Source organism: Cupressus sempervirens, chromosome 5 (assembly GCF_028749045.1).
Source record: "Cupressus sempervirens isolate cs-2001-9-10 chromosome 5, ASM2874904v1, whole genome shotgun sequence".
Lineage (NCBI taxonomy): Eukaryota > Viridiplantae > Streptophyta > Pinopsida > Cupressales > Cupressaceae > Cupressus > Cupressus sempervirens.
Window position 1 is genome coordinate 634,255,099 of NC_143122.1, and position 25,715 is coordinate 634,280,813.

The 25,715-nt window shown below is 35.8% G+C and overlaps 1 protein-coding gene across 1 annotated transcript in view; it reads left to right on the forward strand.

Moving 5' to 3' along the window:
* Positions 1 to 24,878, forward strand: part of LOC149557495 (uncharacterized) — a 39,774-nt gene extending 14,896 nt beyond the window's left edge. Inside the window, exon 2 of the mRNA XM_089832150.1 lies at positions 24,540 to 24,878. Coding sequence (XP_089688276.1) covers positions 24,540 to 24,764 — 225 coding nt within the window. The 3' untranslated portion in view covers positions 24,765 to 24,878. The remainder of the gene's footprint in view (positions 1 to 24,539) is intronic.
* The last annotated feature ends 837 nt before the right edge of the window (positions 24,879 to 25,715 follow it).

A 25,715-nucleotide genomic window follows, 5' to 3' on the forward strand; every position in this document is an offset into this window, starting at 1 on the left:
CGGGATCAGGCTCAGGATACTTTTAGTTCAGCCACTTGAGCATTTCGGTGTTTAGAATGTCCGCACAGTTATCAATAGACATGTCTGAATAACTGACTCTACTGACATCAAGTGATCATAGTTGGCAAACATGCCTTTAAACGACCTTGGCCGAGGTTTTCTGATGGGTTCAATGACTCGATCATCACCGCTGGACTTGACAACAGGGGAACAATAGTATAAACTAGTATGAGCTATTAAATGAATTTAATTTTAAATTGTTTTGTCATGTCTGACTTTTATTTCCATGTTATTGCAGATTCATCTCACCTCTTTACCTTTTCCATGGCTATATAGCCGGTGAGTCCTAGGTACTCGAATCTCAGAGCAAACGACTCTGTCTATTGATCCTCAACTAATAAAAGAATATTATATATTTCTAGCTCATCACAATCTGTGATTCTAAGAAATGTAATCTTTAAGGCTTGCAGAATAAATTTCATTTGATTTTGACTTTCAATGGTATAAATATGATATCATGTCATGGATACTTGGCTTTTAATCATCATAAATGGATTTGTTCTAAAGAGGGTCTAACCGATGATAATTAAGCAAAGATGATTTGCATCATAGTTTTGAAAATTGTATCTTACTACTATCAAAATCAGAATACAGCAATATTAGATAACAAAACACATTGCAATACTTGGAATATAACGTGGTAAAATCTGGAATGAAATGGAGTCTTGTTGGATGCTATCAATGAGCCCACTCTTCACAGAAGAAATCTTTAAACTTAATCCCAGTGTGATTGTTAGTCACGTCTTCAACAAATTATCAATGGCAAATCATGGAAGGAATATGCAATGATTAACAATGGTAAATTGCAGAAAATATTGTGCGATATCTGCAGAGGTATTTGTAATATAGAAAGAAGTCGGGTGTTATAAAGAAGAAGTAGGGTGGTATAAGGAAGAAGTCGGGTGGTATGAAAAGGAAGTTGGGTGATATATTTTTATGCCTTCTGACTCTCTTGGCTTCATAATATAAGAAGGTATTGAAGTCTCTTTGGCTTCCAAGAAGCCGTAACTCATAAAGAAGAGACTTGGCTCTTGGTCGCTAATAAAATATGCCAAATGTTCATTTTAGTTTTAGCAAGAAGAAATGAATAAATATGGAAAAAGATTTGAAGTTTATAAATCAAGGATAATTATAATTTATATCTATCTACTTGCACGTAGATATACTTATGAGGTGGCATCATATTATTTGTAAAAATAATATTATGGTGTCACTTTATTCCTATATCTATGTGCACGAACATAGGTATACATTATAATGATGTGGTGGAAAAAAACAATCAAAAATCATTTGAGGTAAGAATTATTTTTAATTAAAAGAATTAATGTTTTAAATGTTTATTTAATAGCTCATGCGGGTCCATTGATTGTATTCTAATGTTCAAGTCGCTAGGTCCTTACCAAGGCAATTAAAGGTCATACCTGTCAACCTGATAATTGGACTAAGCTAGTATCCCATTCCGTTGATCCCATTTAGCAATGCTTCTCCCCTTCATCTTCTCTTGCAATCACCCATGCAAAATTTCCATAATAATAACAAGTTCCATAATAATTCTATAATAACATTTAATATAGATAAAGAATTTAATTATTAACTCCAAGATCAAGCAATTGCTAATCATGACATGACAAATAATGGATAATGATCATCATTAAATAATTAACATAATGAATACAACGGATATATTTAACTACCTTGTTCATATGATTATTAAAGAAAATCCGTTCCATCTATGGCTACAAATAAATTAAAAAAATTAGGTCAAAATTTGGGATGTAACATACCCTCCCCCTTAAGTTTTTCATCATCCCTGATGAATATCACCACAAAACTTAAAACAATATCTATTCAGATCATTTCAAGAAAATAAATGTTCAGGCTCTAGCCCTGGAGAAAAGATGAGGGTATTTTTGAAAAATTTCATGATAATTTTCCCAGGTAGCATTATCCTTTGCATAATGATCCCATTGGACCTTGCATTGAGTCACCTCTCAATTTCGTAAGTGTAGCTTACGCACCTCGAGTATTCTGAAGTTCTATTTCCACCACCCCTGGTTCTCGCACCTGTAATAGGTTCCAATCAATTGTATGATCATGATGAGTTATGTATTTCTTAAGGTATGACACATGTAAGATGTCTTGCATCCTTGCAAGAGTTGGTGGTAGGGCAATTTTGGAGGCTATTGGGTTCATAATTTCCAATATTTCAAAGGGTCCCACATACCTTGGGTCTAGCTTGGCATTCTTACCAAACTTGATGGTACTCTTCTAAGGTTTTACTCTTAATAGCACCTTTTCTCCCATTGAGAATTGTCTAGGTGTTCTTTTGCATCTGCATAACTTTTTTGTCTATCATTGGCTTCTTTCAATCTCTGACGAATTTGGATTATATGTTCTTCCATTTCCTTAAGCATTTTGGGTCCAACAATAATTCTATCCTCCAATCGATTCAAACTCACAAGGTTTCTACATTTGCGACCATATAGAGCCTTAAAGGGGACCATTTTAATGGTGGATTGATAGAAATTGTTATAAGCAAATTTCACCAAGGGTAAATACGTTTCCCACTGGTATTGCCATTCCATACAGTAAACTCTTAAAAGATCTTCTAATACCTGGTTTACTCTTTCTATTTGACCATCAGTCTCGGGATGATAAGCTAAACTGATGTTTAGGTTAGTCTCTAATGCTGAAAATAATGTTTGTCAAAATCTACAAGTTATCCTAGCATCCCTATCTGAGATAATTTTCTCTGGAACACCATGTAATCTGAAAATCTCCTTTATGAATTTATGAGCGATTTCTGGTGCTCCATCGGTTAGATTTCCCGGTATAAAGTGAGCAACTTTTGTCAATCTATCTACTACTACTAGAATGGTGTTGTGTCTATTCCATGTCATAGGTAACCCTTGTACAAAATCCATAGAAATTATTTACCATTTCCATTCTGGTACCTCATTTGGGTGCAAAAGGCTACCTGGGTAACGATGTTCTGCTTTTACTCTTTGGCATTCCAAACATCCTACCACAAATTATGTTATTTCGTTTTTCATTCCTTTCCAAAAATATAGAGGTTTTATATTTGACAACATTTTAGTTACTCCAAGGTGTCTTGAATATGGAGCTGAATGAGATTCTTCCAGAATCATTCTCCGAAGTTCAGTTTTGTCGGGTATATAAATCCTATCACGATATCTTAACAATCCATCCTCTTCTATCCTAAATTCTGAATACCTGGGATCCTGTGGGTCTCTGATGAGACCTTGGCTGATCTTTGCATAAAATTCATCATGCTCTAGATGTTGTAAAATCTGATCCTTTAGTCTGAAATTTATATTAGCCATTGTGAAAATGTGTCTCCTTCTGCTGAAGGCATTGGCCACTTTTTTTTCCTTGCCCTTGATGTAATTAATGTCAAACTCATAATCTGCTAGAAATTCCAACCATCTCCTTTGTCTAGCATCAAGGTTGGGTTGGGTAAAAACGTATTTTAGGCCGTGGTGGTCAGATAAAAAATCAAAAGGTTTTCCAATCAAGTAATGTCTCCACATTTGAAGAGCATGTACAAGAGATGCTAATTCCAGATCATGAGGGGCATAATTTTGTTCGCAATTCTTCAATTTCCTAGACTCGTATGCAATTACCTACTCATCCTTCATTAGCACACCTCCTACTCCTCCTGATGCATCAATTATGACGACGAATTTCTTTTGTGAGTCAAGTACTCTTAGTATGGTGCTATAGTTAACTTTTCCTTCCAACATTCAAAAGTTGATTGACATTTTTCAGTCCATGCAAACTTCCTTCCCTTTCTCTAAGTGATGTGATCAAGTAAGCTATCTTGGAGAAATTTCTGACAAACTTCCTATAGCACCCTACCAATCCCAGGAAACTTCTGACTTCTATCACATTTTTAGGCATAGGCCATTCCTTAATTGCCTTGATTTTTGACGGATCTGCAACTATTCTCTGAGCTGATATAATGTGTCCTAAATACTGAATTTCCTTTTGATAGCAAGTGCACTTAGACAATTTCCCGTATAATTTATGTTCTCTCAACCTTTGTAAGACTTTTTCCAGATGTTCTTGATGTTTTTTCTCATTTTTTGAATAGATTAGGATATCTTCTATAAAGACTAGTACAAACTTATCTAGACAATCTTGGAATATGCTATTCATTAAGTTCATAAAAGCTGTTGGAGCATTGGTTAACCCGAAAGGTAACACTGTGAATTCATAATGCCCATACCTAGTTCTAAATGAAGTTTTGTGAATACCTTCGTCCTAAATACGAAGCTGGTGATATCTTGACCTCAAATTAATCTTTGAAAATACTATAGCGCCTTTCATTTGACCCAAAAGGTCGTTAATTCTAGGAAGTGGGATTCGGTTCTTGATAGTAACCTTATTGATAGTAACAAACAATACCCGGGTTCTCCATGTTGAAACACTGAGCCGAATCAATTTCTTATTTAACATATCCTGCAATTGTATTTGCAACTCCATTAATTTTGTGGCGGTCATTCGATAAGGTGATCAAGAGATGGATCCTACTCCTGGTAACAAATCTATGGTAAAATCAAAGACTCGAGATGGAGGTAAACCAAGGAGTTCTTCGGAAAACACATTTTGATAATTCTTTAGATAAGGATACTTTTCTTTGAAGGATTCCTTTAATTTTTTTCTGATTTCCCCATCTTCAAAAATATAGTCATCTCCATATGTGGTGTTTATAGGATCTCTCATATCTTCAACTCTTACTGCAAAAATCTCATAGCCTTTTCTTCCACATTTCTTAAGTTGCATGGCGGATATCTGTTTTGATTTGATTTCATGTTTAATCCCTTTAATGCTTGTAGGTTTGTCTTGGTCATCCAAACAATCTACAATTTTAGAGAGACAATCAACCGTGGCCTTATGCTCACTGAGCCAATTAATGCCTATAATAATATCGTAAGACCCAAGAGGCGCTACATATAGATTCAATTCACTGGAGAAATTTGGAAAATCAATCCCAGCCTCAAACAGACACTGCTCTACCTTAGCCCTTGACTGGTTTGCATACTCGACTGTCCATGGTTTTGCCATAAAATTAGATCTCTTTGGAAATCTACTTAATAGTTTAGGTGATATAAAACATTTCGAAGCTTCAGTATCAATTAAAATAGAAATGGAGTTCCCCTAGATCTTAGCCGGAGTTTCGATTGGGCCTATTTGTTGTGTTGTTTGTCTATTGTCAAGGGCTGCGTGGCTCCTTTGCTAATAAACATGCTGCTATTGTGGAAGGGGTGGTCGGTCTGGCTGATTGGTGTTGGTCTTGACAGGGCATTTATTAGCATAATGATCTCCACAATTGAAACATCCTGAAGGTGGCCCCTTCTTTTCATTGCTCTTAGTATTCTTACTTGTACTGAAATTACTTTTAAAATCCTTGATTCCATTCCCTTATGATTCTGGTTTGTTAAATTCATAATCCTTAAACTGTTTCTTCTAAGATCTAGTATCTGTACCTTCTGTGTTGTAGTTTGTTTTTCTTTTATTATCCCGGATGGAGTCATCTCTCTTGATTTTATATTCCTGTTGGACAGTCTTCTCTAGAGCTTCTTCCCTTGTTCGAGGAGTGAGAACATCAACTGCTCCTCCTATTCTATTATTCAGACCCATGATGAATTTCCTCACTTTCAGATTCCTAGCTTGTTGATATGGTGGTACATGCTTCAATAATCGGGTAAATTTCTCCCAGTACTTGTGTACAGTCATATCTCCTTGCTTAAGATTTTGGAAATCCAAAAACTTTTGGTCGTAAAAGATTTGGGGTAACCAACGGTTCCTAAAGACGGTTACAAATTTTCCCTAGGTAATCTCAGTGGTGTTAATGTTTAGCTCAACCTTGGTGTTTCCCCCCCATGTAGCAACTTCTCCAGTAAAGTGGTATATTCGCCAAACTGCTTTTGAGGTTTCTGAAAAGTTCCTAATTTCAAAATACTGTTCCATTTCGGTTAACCAGGCCTCTACATCCTCTCCGGATTCAGAACCAACAAATTTGGGTGGTTTGATCTTCTTAATATTTGCGGACAGATTACTCACTATTTCTTGTTTCTTTTGTTCTTCAATTTGAGTGGGTGAAGCTTGTGAGGTTTTCTTGTTGTGTTCAGAGACTTCTATCTCGATTCTGGGAGGAGGCGAGGATTGCATTTCCTCTTGGTTCTGCCCCATTTGGGCTTCCATCTCATTCATTCTTTTTTCCATATTATCCAACTTCACTTGCATTTCTTGCAAAATCTGAAGTAATAAATTAGTGGATGATTGTGTGTTATTTTCATGAACCATGTCATGACCTGCAACGTTCTCATCGCTGCACATTTTGTTTGTTTACTGGTTTAACCTGGAAATTACAATTTTTTTATGTCAATTTGTTGTAATTAAAAAAAAAAAAAATACCTATAACAAATTAAAAGAGTTTTGCGAGTGAATATAACACATGAATAAATCAATTTATTTAATCAACTTTAATACTTTTGTTGCTGCATTTATAGCAGCCTTTATATGCAAAAATTTCCTCTTTTGAGGATGTTTACATTATGGAATCTAAATTTTGCTTCTCATCATTCAGTTCTGATTCAGATTTGTACATATCTCGCACCATCCAAGATCTATGGAAGTGCATAAGAGAATTTTCCTGATGAGCGTTCCAGTTTTGAATTAGTTTGTTTCTATATGTTGCTTTACTAGCAGGAGTCCACCTAACTCTTTCCTTTTTCAGTCGTTGCAAAGCCTGTTTCAGGTTTTCATTGTCTTGAGGCATGGAACAACAAGTGTAGTCGAAGTTTGGCATGTTCTTAATTAAGTACAAGAAGATAGGATGTCGTGCCTTCTTGCGAGGTGTTTTACGTACTTGCATCCTGTACAATTATTCTATGAATTTTCAGGTTTACTAGAAAGTAGTGTGCCCTAGGTTTAGTGTTGAACCCAACGCTCTAATACCATAAGTAACAAACGGATTTTCATAACAAAATAAAAACGATCTAGAAAGAGTTTTCAACTATATATATTGAATTCCTTTTCATGAGACATTAACTGCTTTTAACAACCAACGATTAACTGAGATAACAAAGCTCAACTGAAATAACTATAACAATGAGCAACTGAAATAACTGTAACAATGATCAACTGAATTAACTATGATAACGTTCAATTGTAATAACTATAATAATGATTTACTATCTTTTCATGCATATAAGTAAAGTAAATGCATAACATGAAAAAGAAAGAAGAACATACGAGAAGTATTTGGTGAGTCTTTAATTGGTTGTGCAAGCCTTGGCTTTCGGTAAGAGGAGAAGCATTGACTTAGGCTTAACCTCCCAACTTCGGATCATATTTATCTCCACACAATCTAAAAAATAGAAAGGCCCTCCCTACCTCGGGATTAGGCTTGGGATACTTTTGGTCCAACCACTTGAGCATTCCGGTGTTTAGAATGTCCGCACAATTATGGATGAACATGTCTGAATAACTGGCTCTACTGACATCAAGTGATCATAGTTGGCAAACATGTATTTTAGTGACCTTGGCCAAGGTTTTCTAATGGGTTCAATGACCCGATCACCACCACTCGACTTGACAACAGGAGAAAAATAGTATAAACAAGCATGAGCTATTAAATCAATTTAATTTAAATTTCTTTTGTCATGTCTAAATTTTATTTCCATGTTATTCCAAATTCATCTCACCTCTTCACTTTTTCCATGGCTATACAACCGATGAGTCCAAGGTGCTCGAATCTTAGTACAAACGACTCTGTCTATTGATCCTCAACTGATAAAAGAATATTATATATTTCTAGTTCATCACAATATGTGATTCTGAGAAATGTAATCTTTAAGGCTTGTAGAATAAATATCATTTGGTTCTGACTTTCAATGGTATAAATATGATATCATGTCATGGATACTTGGCTTTTAATCATCATAAATGGCTCTATTCTAAAGAGGGTCTAACCCATGATAATTAAGCAAAGATGATTTGCATCATAGTTTTGAAAATTGTATCTTACTGCTATCAAAATCGGAATACAGCAATATCAAATAACAAAACAAATTGCAATACTTGGAATATAACCTGGTAAAATCTGGAATGAAATGGAGTCTTGTCGGATGCTATCAATCAGCTTACTCTTCACGAAAGAAATCTTTAAACTTAATCCCAGTATGATTGCCAGTCACGTCTTCAGCAAATTATCAATGGCAAATCGTGGAAGGAATATGCAATGATTAACAATGGTAAATTGTAGAAAATATCGTGCGATATCTGCAGAGGTATCCGTAATATAGAAAAAAGTTGGGTGCTATAAAGAAATCGGGTGGTATAAGGAAGAAGTCGGGTGGTATGAAAAGGAAGTTGGGTGATATATTTTATGCCTTCCGACTCTCTTGGCTTCATAATATAATAAGGTATCGAAGTCTCTTTGGCTCCCAAGAAGCCGTAACTCATAAAGAAGAGACTTGGCTCTTGGTCGCCAATAAAATATGCCAAATGTTCATTTTAGTTTTAGCAAGAAGAAATGAATAAATATGGAAAAAGATTTGAAGTTTATAAATCAAGGATAATTATAATTTATATCTATCTACTTGCACATAGATATACTTATGAGGTGGCATCATATTATTTATAAAAATAATATTATGGTGTCACTTTATTCTTATATCTATGTGCACGTACACAGGTATACATTAATGATGTGGAAAAAATCAATCAAAAATCATTTGAGGTAAGCATTATTTTTAATTAAAATAATTAATGTTTTAAATGTTTATTTAATAGCGCATGCAGGTCCATTGATTGTATCCTGATCTTCAAGTCACTAGGTCCTTACCAAGGCAATTAAAAGTTATACCTGTCAACTGGGTAATTGGACTAAGCTAGTATCCCATTCTGTTGATCCTGTTTAGCAATGCTTCTCCCCCTCATCTTCTCCTACAATCACCTGTGCAATATTTCCACGATAGTAACAAGTTCCATAATAACATTTAATATAGATAAAGAATTTAATTATTAACCATAATTCCAAGATCAAGCAACTGCTAATCATCACATGATAAATAATGGATAACGATCATCTTCATTAAACAGTTAACATAATGAATACAACGGATATATTTAATTACCTTGTTCACATGATTATGAAAGAAAATCCATTCCATCGAACGGCTATAAATAAATTTAAAAATTAGGTCAAAATTTGGGATGTAACACAAACACTGCAATAGTTTCATCAAAATATGCCCAATGAAATATATTAAATAAAACATAGTTCCATTAATATTTATGTCGAGACAAATGTCCACGACAAAATATTTTTGAGTCTCAAATGTTTACTACGTCAATATGGCCAAACACATTCATATTTGAGGGCACCACACTAGAAATTGTGGAGGAGTACAAATATCTAGGAATTGACTTCCGTTATAGATTAAGTTGGGAGACATGCAGATCAAAGAGAATACAAGGGGGGTTAGAAGGCCTCTTACCTTAATCAGAACAGATGTAGGAAAGTGGAGTTGTGGGATTGGAAAACGAGGAAGACCCTCTTTGGTCTTTTGGTGGTTCCGGTTATTCTTTATGGATTTGAGGTTTGTGGCAGCAGCATATCAAATCATAAATGGCAGCAAATAGAAAGAATCCAAAAGCGTCTCATTACTATTAACCTCAAGGTCAAGTCAACGGTTCCTTACAAGATCCTTTTGGCAGAGGTAGACATGTTTCTGGTTGAGGCCTCGGCAATTATTTGTTTGCTAAGATATTTTAAAAAGGTGGGAAACATGCAAAGCATTGCTGGCCTAAATTGGTGGCTGAGGAGGGGCTAGAATGTAGGGAAAAATGTGGAAGAAACAAAATAGCAAGTGGTTGAACAAATGGAATTTTAATCCTTAGGAGTGCCCAAACACCAATATAAAGAAATGTGTGTTAAAGAAATTCAGGATTGCCATGCGGACAAATCTGATAGTTAAGAATAAAAGCCTATTACATCAAAGAATTTAATCACACAAGGGAATATGGGGATAAAGAATATTTAGGATCCGCAATTAAAGCAAAGGCAAAAAAAATTATTGCTCAGCTAAGGACCAGCTCTCATCATTTACAATGTGAAACTGGTAGATGGAAGGTTCCTAGAAAAGGGTGGGAGGAAATAATCTGTACTTTTTGCAACAAGGGAGTGGTGGAAACGTTATGGCACTTTGTCAAGGTTGTCTTGTGTATGAATATATTCGTAGCCAGTACAAGGATAGCCTGCAGTTGAGCAGCATGAAGGAACTTTTCGAGGAGACAAAATTACACAAGACAACTAACTTCCTAATGTAGATCCACAACAAAAGGAACAACCTAAGGAAATTACAGCAGGCTACTTAGCTGGCCTTTGGTCTCTTAGACTGGTGGTCTAGTTGACGTCATTAAAACCCTTTCAATTCCTTGACAAATAGTATCCTCCCCTATAATACCACTCACCCCATAGTGAATCAGGTCCACAAATTTCATAATAAAATAACTTTTATGTAAACAACATCAATAATAATAATTTTGTCAGATTATTATATCCAGCTCACAAACTACTGAATCGCATTTATGGATCACCAAAGCAAAAAAAAAAACTTTATTACTACAAGTGAAAACTTCTCAAATTTATCTCAAGCTTTGATTTCTGTCACAAATCCACTCCCTGGAAATGCTAGGTTTTTGTCCATTCCTGAAGGTTTCTGTCTCCAAAAATTTCTCAATGCAAAGTACCAGGAGATTTGACCAAATTTCATGATATTTGAACATATCAAATGAATGGAAAACCTCTCCAATTAGGAGAAGCTTCTAGATTTCTTTCATAAAATCACTTCTAGAATAAATTGGAGAATAATGTGACTTAAAAAATACAATTTTATTTTTATTCGCTCATTAATTAAATCAATTAAAATAAAGTCACCTGTTTAATATTCATTTTATTTGAAATTTTAAAATAGTTAATTTAAATAATTATTCTGCCAAAATTGGGGACATTACGTAATCTCCTATTCCAACATTGCACATTTCCCTGTCTTCTGTTTGATTATTCCATTTAGACATTTTTCAATTTTCTTTTTCTTCAACTTGTAGCTTCAATTTGACAATTGTTTCGTTCGCTTGCTTCAATTCCTTGCAGACCTCTCTAGGTCTTTCCTTGAACTTCTTGATCTGTTTTCTCAGCTTTCTCACACATTCATTCGTTTCCTTGCTGTTTACTTTTAGATCCTTGTTTTCATTTTCCATATTCTCTAGATCTTCAAGAGCAGTCTATAGTTCTCCATCCATGTAATTTTCTTCTACATTTTGCTTAGATGACACCTGTTCAACCTTCAAGATTTCTCTTAAGCGGTTAAGCTAAAGCAAAGGACCAGACTCTGATACCTATTGTTGAGCAACTGGAATAATAAGAGGTGGGAGAGGTGAATAAACATTCCCTTGAGCTTAAAAATCAATCCACTTATAACTTAGCAATTTCTTCTTAATATGCATGCAACAAAAAGAAATATGCAATTGAATGAACAACTGAAGTAGAGACATCATATAGAGCAACATACACAAGAAGACACCAAGTTTTTATTGTGGAAAACCCAAAACGGGAAAAACCACGAACAGGGTTTATTCTCAATATAAAATAACTAGTTATAATATGTTACAAGTTCTCTATGCAAGGCTCACTACCTGAGGCTCACTGGTTGGGGGCTTGCTACCCAATAGAGAATAAATAGATAAAATGAACAGTTACAATTGCATCTGACATATGCATAAATTCAGTTCTTTTGGGGCTAGAAAACGAGACTTCTCACACTTAATTAGCGTAATAGCATCAGACTTAGTTACATATCACTGCATGTGTTCATTATGTTCACATTTGCATCCCTTACCACTCAGAAAGGAGAATGTCAAATATAAATACAGATTAATCATCCTTTAAGTTGGCCAAACATGCTTCAGCTACTAGTTAGCTTCAAAAGTTCTTTACATGTTTCTACTGGAACACTACATATGTTTTATTTTCATAGGTCGGCCAGAATATGATGGATATTGATATCAATTGGAATTCACACATTACATCCAATGCTTAGTCCTATCCCAAAATCATATGGCCAAAGTCATCCAACTGATGAAATGTGGATATCTTGAAAACTTGTTCTGTTCTGGAGGAACAAAGCAACTGATAAGTTGAACTTTCATACCATGTATCTCTCTGTCTAAAGAATCAAAACATGGAGGAACAAAGCAACTGATAAGTTGAACTTTCATACCAAGTATCTCTCTGTCAAAAGAATCATAACATGTACACGCTTGAATATAGAAGCGTTTAATATACCAAAACATTCCGTGCAAACTGCACACCAGTTGGGGAGCAGCACAGACCAAAACAAGATCAACAAAGTTATTTTCTGGAGCAATAACAAAATAAGTGAACAGAAGTATGTTGACATCAATGACAACTGGTATAGCATATGGACAATATTCTCCTCCGACAAAATCATCAATGACAAACTTCCAACGAGTTCATTGAAACAACTGAGCAAGTATTGTTATGGTGAGGTAGCTCACTAGGTTGAACAAGGAGTAAAACTACATTCAAGCTAATAGATTCTCAAATGCTGCAAGTATTTATGTATTAAGGACTAGAAGTCTGGAAGTTCTTGCATACTACAATTGCATCATCATTTTACTATCTTAATTGCCTGAAGAGGAGCTTGATAACTTCTCTTTCTTAATTTGGAATCATCTGAAATAGATTAAAGCCATGACTAGAAAAATTGAAGTCAATGATGTGGCTAAAATATCTTCAACTAAATTTACTATAGGAGGAAAACCAAATTCAAGCCATTCTCACTTGCTGGAGCTTTTTATTAACAAAACAAGTTTGTGCATATTGTTCACTATGTTAATTTGATTTTGAAGCTGAAGGGTAGTTTGATAACTATCTTTCTTAATTGGGAATGATCTGAAATGGATCAAAGCCATGGGCAGAAAAATGGAAGTTCGTGAAATGGCTACAAAATATTCATCAAAAGTCGTATCAGCTCGAAATTTGATGGGGCAAATATTCATACAGTGCTCACCAAGTTTTCAAGCAAAAATTAGGTTATTTGTCATTCCAAGCTGCCGAGGAAGAGGGCAGAACAGCAAATTGATTTTGGTCATAGCTCGGTCATATAGAGTAGAAGTAAATTGATTTATAAACAGAGGTATGATGACAGATCTCCACTTGAAATCAAGACTCATCTATTTGACCTGTTAAAAGAGAAACCAACTGCTCTATTACACTATAAGATGAACAACTGGCATCTCCATATGACTTGTTATTCAAACTCGAGCAATTTAACACATCCACATGTCCACTAAAATTAGGTTAAAACTCATTTCTTTGATAGCCTTCAACATAAAAGATGTTCCTTGTTCTCTGTCATTCTCTTAATTGGTTTGTTCATGCAATATGACTGTCTTACGAACAAGGTGCAGAATTTCAAGTCAATCTACATTGACCCGTATATTACAAGTAGGAAGAACATAGGATCTAATCTCCAATAAGCATGAAAGGTCACTTGACAAGTTGGCACCCAGTTTATCAAGGCTATGCCCACAAGGGTGAAGCACTAGGACTTCTTGGAGGTCCTCTGTATCAATATTGTCCCAGCTAAAGTATGTTTAATTTTCCCCCCCACAGTCGGCCTTTTTAGCTTGTTATTCAATTTACAAAACCCTAAGAAAGTACTATGTCTAAATAACCAGTCTTTTTGATGTACCCTAACTTACTCATTCTTGAACAAGTGGAATTTCTAGAGTTCTTAATTATGTAATATTATTCTTCAAGATTCAATGTTGTAGCTATATATTTCTTTGTTATGCATTGATGTGACGAGTGAGTAATTCTTCAGGATTCAACTGTACAGTTAGATTTATTTTAATTTTTTCATTATTGCAGAGTGATAAGATGAACAATTGGGCTGGATATAGTAGTATGGGGGCATTGTTTCATCACATCTACATGAATTTTATCCACATAAATAGGGGATATCAACTGTCATGAAAAGTTTTTATGACATGAGAACACACACCTTACCATAATAGTGCATTTATATCTTGTCTTTTAGTACAAGGAAAATCTGTTTGTGGCATATATATATTAGGATCACCATAAAGAATGTAAAGAGTTTGCAGTTATGTCCCATGTTAAATTTTACCAATGTTATCTGGATTTCAGTAGCTACTTTACTAGATTAACAATGCAAGGAACTTAAGGATTATTGTGAAGGTTTGTATCAGCAATAGCTTCGTCATATTACAATTCATATTGGTATTAGAGTGGTTCTTCCTTGTGTTTTGTGTAGTTCCTTCTGAACTTGATATATTTTACAAAAAGTTGTATGTTATTGTCGGTTGCACATTTCAACCTCAAATAAAGCTTTGAAGACAAAAAAAAAATTGCCCTGAGCTACAATACTCCAATCTACAAATTTAAGACAAGAATGAAGAGACAAGGGAGATGATGAATTACCTAGGCACAGAGAATCAAAAGTCACAGAATTGTCTAGCAATTGATTTTTCCACAATAGTCAGTCTCATGGTGGATTTGTAGCATGATTTGATTGTGAATGAAGTAGTGGCTAAGCTGCAAGGACTAATAGGAAAGAATTTTTTATCAAACACAGTAGACTAGCCTTTACATAAGATGCCCAAATAATATTGAAGGTGAGCATGCCAATTGTTTCAACATATTTTCTTTCTTCCAATGCAGCATCTAATAGTCCCTAGGTAGTTTTATAAAGAACACTAAAGGAATTGGCCTAAAGTTAAAGCTGAAGAAGATACTCTATGGTTGCCAAAGCTTAAAAGAGTGGCAAAGGAATGAGTAATCCTATGGAGGTTGGTTTGGAGTATGCTTTTCCTATTATAATGGTTGTTGGAGAATGCTTGAAGTTCATTTTAATATAACCATCTTCCCAAGAAGGAATCTGATTCTCTCTTGTCAAATTATGTACCCATGGGGAGTTAACACACTCAATATCATTTTTTCCAAAACTCAATAAGAAAATAGCAAACAAGTGATGCAAGGGGACATTAAAAAGAAAGAAGAATTTCAATGGAGGAGGTAGCACACTTTCACTTCACACAGCCAAAGGGGAATGCCAATCATGGCCATAGAATGTGATGGAAATTTAGGGCCTCCATTTGAGAGATAGTATTGGAGACTTGGTAAAGTCGTCATTGATGTGATAGAACATTTACTTGGTTACTTACAGAATACAGTGAACATATACTATAGAGAGGAGAAACTTCAGAATTTTGAATTGAGAAGGAACCTGACAGATGGACATCATAATCATAAAAGCTTATCATGAGAGAGAGTTTCTGCAAGTAAAGAAGATGCTTCTACTGTTAATCTTGAGAGAAGGGAAGCTATAATGGAGATTGATCTGTTTGAGTATGGTCTGCTGGAATCTGAAGATAAATCTCAGAATATAGAAGCAATTGGGAACCAACATAGCCATACACATTCCTTTGAGATCTTCAAATTCTTGAGACTCCTCATCAATTTGCATCTGTTTCATATTCATCCTTACATTATCTGCTACTCTTGGATTATAAGCATTTATCATCTATAACAGGGAATGTGTAGAATTTTCCCATTGGATATTGATGCAAAAAATCTGTGAGATGTAAATCCATTTTCACTGACTAGAGCGTGGTCTTTTCCTGCGGAATCCCTTTGATGACATGCTGTGCCTTTGAGTAGTTTTATGAAAACATTTGGTTTGGGAAATTCCAGTCACACCATTCGGATGTGTTAAGTATGTGAAGACCAACGGTCTCCTGAGATTATCCCTCCAATTAATATGTCTCTTCAACTGATCGCTTGTGATCTATAAATGCTGATTGTATCCATTTGTAAACACACTTTTTCAATCAATACTATTCCTCTACTCTTAGTGTGGACGTAGCCACGATTTGTGGTGAACCATGGTAAACTCTATGTTTACGTGTCTTGCTGATCTGCTCTTTTCATTTGCATTCTTAATTAACCTTTCAATTGGTACCAGACCTTGTGATCAATTTCTATGACTGAATTCCTGAGTCATGGAGGAATCAAGATTGCAGAAATTCTCAGGGAAGAATTTTGGTCTATGCAAGGTACAAATGCGATCATTATTAATCAAGCATGAACTTACAATAGCAATCGGAGGTAAAGCAAAAAAGCCAACCTCCATGACGGATGAGACTTGGAATGCGAATGATGAAAAGGCAATGATAGAGATTTTTCTCTCGTGTTTTGTTCAATGTGAACAATGAAACGACAACAAAGGCGGTATGGGATAAGCTTCAAAGTATGTTCGAAACGATACCTACTATAAATAAATTTCTTATCATGAAGAAGCTTTACAAGTTGAAAGATGGAACAGCGATGTCGAATCACATAAATGAGTTGAATACTCTTTTTTGTTAGGCAAACTCCATTGGTATGCCTCAAGATGATGAAAATAAGGCAGTCATCTTATTATGCTCCTTACCGGACAGCTGGGATGTAGTAAACATCATTTAGCACCTCTGTTACCGACAAAAACAAGCTGGTCTATGATGAAGTAGTTGATACTTTGCTTAGTGAAGACATGAGGAGGACCAGCAAAGTGTCTTCATCTGGAGATGCTCTAATGATGGTTAGCATAAAAAATAGACGAAGAACTCATCATAGAGGCAAAAATAATAACAACTAAAGGTCACAATCAGCTAGAAGATCGCAGTCAGCTAGAAGATCGCAATCCTAGGGTAGACAAAATGGTTGTTGGTTTTGTGGAAAGGCTGGTCACGTTAAATAGGACTGTAGAAAATATAAAAGGGCTCAAGAAAAAGTTTTGGACAGCAGAGCAAACATCATTCATGATAAGGATGATGGTATTTTGGTTCTTGAAACAAGTGACACAACTTCAAATTCATGGGTAATTGACTCTGGGGCTTCATTTCATGCATCTTCTTGTAGTGAAGCCTTCACAAACTACAAAGAAGGTAAATTTGGGAATGGCTATTTGGGTGACAACAAAGCTTGTGAGATTGTAGGAAAGGGTGATATTTTGTTATCAATAGAAGGAGGTGCTCAATTATTGCTCAAGGATGTTAGGCATGTTCCCAAATTAAAAAGGAATTTGATTTTCATTAGTCAACTATATGCTCAAGGATTTTTGACACTTCTCACGGACACATGGAAAATTACCAAGGGTTCCATGCTTATCGCCAAAGAGGATAAAGTTGGCAACCTATATGTTGTGGAAACTAGTGATGAGGTGGGAACTGCGATGACTATTGCGGACAGCGATGCTGCACTTTGGCATCAAAGATTATGCCATATGAGCAAAAATGGGCCAGAGGTTATGCTTAATCGAGAGCAACTTCTAGGTCTCCAATCAACAGATTTGGAATTTTGTGAGCATTGCCTTCAGGGGAAACAAAAACCTGTCAGCTTTTTGAAGAGTGGCCATGACAAGAAGACAACAGCATTGGAGTTGGTGCTCTTAGATGTCTTCGTTCCCACAGAGGTAAACCTCTTATGGAGGCGCAAATTACTTTGTTTCTTTTCTTGACGATTGTACTAGAAAGGTTTGGGTTTATTTGATCTCTAGAAAATTTGAAGTTTTCTCAAAATTTAAAGCTTTTAAAGCTCTTGTTGAAAATTAGAGTGGGCACAAAATCAAATGTTTATAATCAGATAACAAAGGTGAATTCTGTTCATTGGAGTTTGATAACTTTTGTGCAGATCAAGGTATTCGATGGGTGAAAGTTGTTCCATTCACCTCTCAAGAAAATGGGGCAGTGGAAAGGCTAAATAAAACTATTCTTGAGAAAGTTCGATGCATGCTTTCTAATGTTGGTTTAGGCAAAGAGTTCTGAGCGGAGGCCTGCAATACAATAGTGTATTTGATTAATCAAAGTCCTTCATCTTGTTTGGACTTTGGAATTCCGGAAGAGGAATGGTTGGGTAGAAGGATTTCCTTCTCACATCTTCGAGTGTTTGGGTGTCAAGCATTTGTTCATGTTCCTAAAGAAAAAAGGAGCAAGTTGGATTCAAAATCACAATAGTGTATCTTCATGGGCTATGGTGAAGATCAATTTGGATTTTGATTATGGGATCCTGTTGCAAAGAAAATTGTGCGGAGCAAAGATGTGGTCTTTAATGAGACAACGTTTCCGGCTCTTCAATTAGCACCACAGGAAGGAGTTACTAAAGACTTTGTTCCTATGTCTTTGTTTAATAAGAATACTTCCATAAACTCTTAGCCTCAAACTATGGTTTCTACTTCTACCTCTATTTTAGCTCCAAATCCTGCTCTATCTTCATCCTTTGTTTCTACTAGCATGGATTGTAATCATTGGCACCTTGAAGAATTGTTTGAAGATACCTCACATCTTCCTAGAGATGAAGTGCATTAGAACATAGTTCCTCTATATCATATAGAAACTCCGTCATCACCACACACAGAATGTGTTAATTGTTACCAAAATCCTCCTATTGGACTCCACGGCAATGAGGAAGAACATCAGCTTCAAATTCACAATCATGATGCCATTACACAGGGTGTATGGGCATCCCAAAATGGTGGACACTTTGATCTATATGTTGGTAGTCACTCCGTGCTAGAAATAGGTCACGGTAGTGAAAACGTGTTTGGGAACATAGGAAATGCTAACGCCTCTACTACTTTTGCCCATGGTGAACACAGTCTTAATATAGAGCCTTTGCCTAATAACAGGCCTCCACACCTCTCTCACCATTGTGGAGCATCTACTTGGGCGCCAAATTCTTCTGAACAAGGCGCTAGAGTTTCTCAATGCCTACTTCCTTTTAGGTGACTCCATTTATGCATGCCTGATGGAAACAATGTCCACGGTGGATCCATGCTCGATGGAAACAATGTCCACTGTGGACCTTGCATGGACACTAACACTGGAGCTAGACATCTTTTGCAAGTTAATAACAGAAATGATCTACGTGACTTTGCACCTGCCATGCCTTGGTCATCTACAGATAAAATGAAAGATTGTCCTAAGAGCCTCGTGGATCTAGGTATTTCCTCTACAATAGTCCACGATGACACCAATTTTGTTCCTCCTAGCAAATGCCTTGTTAGACAGCGGTCACAAGAAGATTTAAGCACTCGCATAATGCATCATGGCCATAGAGAACAAGACTTGGATGTATCTTAGCCAGTTCGCACATATTCATAGGGCAGTGATTATGAATTGGTAAGAAGCAATTTTGAGAATGAGAAACACATTCCATAATTAAGGTGTTCTACAAGAGAGAGAAGAATGCCAACCAAGTATTTAGATTATGAATTACTTTACTTCGAGGAGGCAAAACCCGAGATTTTAATCTCTGATCAAGTGAAACAGGTTAATTTCAAAGCTGCTTGCAGAAGTATTGATAAAAATCAGTGGATGATCGCGATGGAATAAGAGATGAATTCTCTTAGAATCAATAAAACTTGGGATTTAGTACCGCTTCCACCCAACCATAAAGCTCTTAAAAACCGTTGGGTATATAAGGTGAAAGAGGAAGATGGTAGAAGAAAGAGGTACCGTGCTTGGTTGGTTGTCAAAGGGTATGCTCAGAAACAAGGACCAGACTTTGCAGAGATTTTCTCACCATTTGTGTGGATGACTACAATCCGGGCAGTTTTGGGATTGGTAGCCATTTGGGATCTTGAACTAGAACACCTTGATATCAAGACGGCTTTTCTACATGGTGACATCAATGAAGAGTTGTACATGGAGCAGCCTGAAGGCTTTGTTCAAAAAGGAAAAGAACATCTCTATTGTTGGCTTAAGCAAAGTTTGTATGGGCTTAAGCAAGCTCCAAGGCAATGGTACATTAAATTTGATCGGTTCATGGCTGAACACAATTTCACCCGGTGCGAATCAGATTCGTGTGTCTACCATAAAAGGCTTCCTAGTGTTGAGTTTGTTATTCTTCTACTCTATTGATGACATGTTAGTTGCTAGTTCTTCTCCTCGGATAGTTAACAAGTTAAAGCAAGAGTTAGCCTCTCGGTTTTCCATGAAAGATTTAGAGGCTGCCAAAAAGATTCTTGGAATGACTATCACTAGAGATAGACAAAAGAAGGTGATTACTTTGTCACAAAAATCATACATTGACAAAGTTCTAGAGCGGTTTGGTATGGCTGAAGCAAAACATGTTCCTATTCCTCTTGTTCCTCACTTCTGTCTAATTTCTGATTTGTATCCCAAAACACAAGAAGAGAAGGAATTTATGAATAACATTCCTTATAAATCAGCGGTTGGTAGCACAATGTATGCTATGATTTCTACATGTCTTGACATTGCTCATGTAGTGGGAGTAGTTAGTAGATTCATGAGCAATCTCGGGTAGCCTCAACGGGAAGCAGTTAATTGGATATTGTGGTATCTCGAGGGAACTTCTAATTGTGCATTATTTTTTGGTAGAAATCATGCTCAACTGCAAGGATTCAGTGATTCAGATCTTGCCGGAGATCAAGAAAAATACAGGTCGACTACTGGTTATGCTTTCATATTTGTTGGGGCTGCCATTAGTTGGGCCTCAAGGCTGCAACATTGTGTTTCTCTTTCTTCTGCTAGAGCCGAATATTTGGCTCACAATCATTCCTCTTAGTGACATTCCAAACATATTGACAAGCATGCTCACTATGTTCTGTATGTGGTAGAAGGAGGAAAATTAAAGGTTGCCAAAATTGATGCAAAGATCAATCCAATGGAAATGTTGATGAAGGTTGTTGCCAAAGAGAAGTTCAAATGTGCTAGGACTTCTCTTGGCCTTGTTAAAAAGAAGTAGGTCAGCATGTAGAGCAGGGGAATGGGTGATCAGTTGAGGCATCCATTGTCTTCAGGTGGGAGATTGTTAAGTATGTGAAGACCAACGGTCTCCTGGGATTTTCTCTCCAATTAATATGTCTCTTCAGCTGATTGCTTGTGATCTATAAATGCTGATTGTATCTATTTGTAAACACACTTTTTCAATCAATACTATTCCTCTGCTCTCAGTGTGGACAAAGCCACAATTTGTGGTGAACCATGATAAACTCTGTGTTTATGTGTCTTGCTGATTTGCACTTTTCATTTGCATTCTTAATTAACCTTTCAGGATGCACATTGATACCCACAATGCGGGGGACACGGCAACATTTTTAAAGAGACACAACGAAACAAATAGAAGATTTCCACTTGCCAATATAGATGTTGATGAACTTAATAGAATATTTGTTTACAAGAGATTATTTGAAGTAGATGATAGAATTGAGCCCGATAAAATTAATAATAGGAGTTGATAATGAATATATAACTCTAAATTAAAATGGTGTAACTAAAGTTAAGAAAGGGTAAGTATTATTAAGAGGAGTCATAAAAAAGAAAATAAGACATATTCAGAAGAGAAACAAAAAGGAGATATATTTACTTGTAAGGAGGAATGTAAAAAATTAAAGTGTGACTTCAATGTGAATTAAAAAATATAATATTTTGATGATAAATAAAAGATTTTTGTTTGTATTTATTCAAGGCAGAAAGGATAAAATACAATTTTGATTCCTTCTTTATGATTAATAAATTAAATGAAATTACTCTTGATAAAGAGGGAATAGTGTGAAATATAGAGTGTTTTTGCAACTCTGTTTAATTGGACTTCCACCAAAGAAGTTAGATTCCTTTTGGACTAACATTGAATTGTATATAAGATTAATCTTCTGCATTTGGAGTATAGGGGTAATTGATGATATTTTAATATATTGTCTCATAAAGCTATACATAATAATCTTCATTGTTGTTGACACTATTGCCCGAGTAAACAAGGCATTGGTCTTCAAGTCATTCAATTCATAGTTGAAGTTAACAATTCTTTCCTATATCTCCTCTTTACTAGCATCGGTTTAGTTATTATATAAACATTCAATCATATCAAAGCATTATTCAATTTTGTTTTGATAAGTTATAAGATTTTGCCAACAAGTTTAAATCTGCTATAGAAAAGTTCTTTGAACTAAGCAATCAGGGTTCAAGGAAGGTTCTCCCACCTAGGTTTAGCAAGAAGGCTGAAGTATAGGGGAAGTGAATCAGGAGATCGTTCCCGTTTGTTGGCCAAGGAAGGTTCTCCCGCCTAGGTTTAGCAAGAAGGCTGAAGTATAGGGGAAGTGAATCAGGAGATCGTTCCCGTTTGTTGGCCAAGACTGATTGGGAAATCCTATTGAAGAATTGGCAAAGGTCTTGGATTTCCAATCTGTGGTTTTGGGAACCAACAAAAAGGGAGAACTTGGTGTAACATAGCATATCACTACTATATGAGCTTTGTGCAAGAAGGGGAATGAAGTATTGGCTAAGCTCCTCTAATTGTCAAAATCTACTCTTGATTATAAAGAATATGCCATGTAACATGTATTGTGGAATGAATAACTATAGTGTGGCTAACTGTTAGGGGAAATATTCCGTCAGCAAAGAACCCAAGTGTAAGCAGAAAGAAAGTTACAAGAAATGCCTTCCAAGCCAAAAGTAAAATGAGGAAGATTGTATTGTTGTCCATGAAGGGGAGAAATAGTTTTGAAGAATGTTGGAAAGAATTTTTGTAGCCATTGTAACATCGGAGTTACATATGGATGCCCATAACAGGGGATACACTTATCGAGAATGATGGTTTGAATTGATGAATCCATTGCAATGTCAATGGAAATTAAGATTCATAATGTGAAGCTAGCTTTAAATTATTTTCAAGAATCAAAAGAGAAATCTAAGAAGAAAGGCAACTAAGGTCAAGGGGAACAAGCAGCTGATAAACCTGCATCGTAAAAGAGAGCAAAAGAAGTAGAAGCAAAACACTTAATGCAGAAGCAAAGAAATACATTCTACAAATGTATCCTAATAACTTTTCCAAGCTACTAGAAGTAAAAGGTCATTCCTGAGTAGATTATATGAATTTAGCCTGTATAAATTTGAATTCAAATTTATGTGAGCAACACAGTGGCTAGAACATGCATAGATAAATCTGATTGGAACATCATAATAGTTGTACCATTGGACATATGCAGCTGAAATAGTGTTGTGGATAGATGCAAACATCTATGATCACTTCTTTCATATTTCCTTGACAAATGGAAGAGATTGGGACATATTCTGGTGTAGAGGCTTTCATGTGGTCTGTTCATCCTTCACATTGTTAATTGTACACCTATTTATAATAGCAGTTGCTCCTATATCACATCTTTTAGTAACAAAGATGATATTTCATATATTGCGTTTATGCTGTTTTGGGTATGATCTCTTTCCTGTTCGTAGATATTTCAGTTTTGTAATAATATAATATTGTACTTTTAATTCTTAAGAGTCATCTAGTACCAGATTTCAGTGTTTAAACCCAAGGTTTTGGTTCTTGCAACCCAGATGGTGTGTGGAGGCATTGATTGGCAAGAAAGTTTGGATATCAGAAAATATCATAATTCTGCATGTTTGGCAGTTCAAAGGGCATTTTCTTATCATAGATCTTGGATTCCAATCAATTGCTAAGGTGGAGATCACATGGCTTCTTATTTTCAAGGTTAACTCACAACTTAAGTTTTGAACTAGAAAATATTGGCATGCGTGTTCATATCACTGTTGAAAATATGGGCAGCATTCAATCAATTGACATCCCAAAATGTTAAAAACTTGTCTAGGTATGTTCATATTCTTTGAAAATGGAATAAACCTTACGAAACAAAGATTTGAAAGGTAACCAAGCAAATTCATGTTTAGAGCACATTTCTCCAAGAAATGTAGGATTATTGAGAACAGAAAAACATAATCGATGTGTGAAGATGAAAAAGTTTTATGTAGCTTCCATGATCCAAGAGAGCTTCTGCTTTAGGTTGCTGTTGGTGAATAAAGCTTATATTGTACTGTAACTTCTTCAATTGCTTTTATTGTTTTGTTCCTTATGTTCCTACACATTTTCCGTTGTTGTACATTGATGGTCAATGAATAGTTGGGATTATAATATTGCTTTATTTATTTGCACACTCAAAAAAAGAGATTTTGCTCTCTTGAATATGGAAATGCTTTGTGTATTTAGAGAATTTCTTATAAAAACCAACTCCGTTGGAATTTGGTTGGATTCAAACTGTTATGCTGCTTTAGAGAGATTACATTAGAAGCTTCTTGTGAACGAACTTAATTGCAAATACTTGTTGTAGGATTGTTAAAAGTATCTAATATTGTAGCTTGTTCAATGTTCCATGACATGGGGGCAATTGACCTGTGGGCCAAATGACTGTTTTTACTTAATTGTCTATAATGCACCTCTTTATGTGTCTTGAGATGCTACCTGCCAATGGAAGTTGTTGACAGAAAGCTTGGAAGTGCCCATAACAAGGCGTTGAGATTATGTCCTGTTAATTTTTTTGCAGGATTCAGATGAAAGTGACAGCGATGAAAAGATCTGGGAAGAAATTCATGCAGTGAGAAAGATAGTAGGATATAAAGAAGAACCACACCCATCTTATGCTGAAGAAATAAAGGCACTATATGTTTTCACAGGTGTTGAACCTCCTGCATCTTTTGAAAATTCCTTTGACTTAGTTAAGGTCAAAGAGAAGCTCGAGTTTCTTAAAGTTGTGGTTGGAGTCAAATAAGAGTTCTTTTTAGAGATAGATTCATAAATTGACATCATGTCCAGGCATCTTGAGATCAAATTTTTGTCCTACAACTTTGATTTTAAGTTTTATTGCACGGTACTGTTGTGACTATTTCTTAATTGTTTGTTTGAATCTCTCTCTCTCTCACACACACACAAGACACACACACGTACACGTGTGCACACAGCGACATTCAGTTGTGCATTTGTGCAGTTTTGACTATTTATTAATTGTTTGAATCTCCCTCCCCCTTTCCCTCTCCCTCTCTCATACATAAACGTGCGCACACACACACAGAGACAATTGCACATATGTGCAGTTTTAACTATTTCTTAACTCTCTCTCTCTCTCTCTCTCTCTCATGCGCGCAAGTGTGGGCACACAGAGACACTCAGTTGCACATGCATGCAGTTTTGACTATTTATTAATTGTTCGAAACTCTCTCTGCCTCTCCCTCTCCCCTTCTTTCATGTATACATGTGTGTGCGCACACACACACACACACACAAACAAGTGCATGCATGTGCAGTTTTGACTATTTCTTAATTGTTCCTCTCTCTCCCCCTCTCTCTCACACACACATTTGCATGTGTACACACACCCATAGATATATGTATATAATTTGTTTCTTTAATTTGATTGAGATGTTAATAAAGGCAGAGAGGCTGTTTGTGACAAGCTGACCTGAAGGTTTACTGCCATTATGAGCACTTTTCAGCAAACTGCTATTTTTCCTTCTCTTACTAGATTAGATGCTAATAGCTTTTCTATAAATTTTGTGGAGTTGCATCCTATGACTACTTTGTGTTTAGGCTCCTTGTAGCTTCTTTCGACTCTATCTTGTCTTTAAGCATTTGGTAGCTTGCCTTGATTTTCTCTCAAAATTGTAAGCTCAGTGAGAGCAGTCCTCAAGCATTTATAAGCTGCAGCTAGTAGTAAAATGTCTAT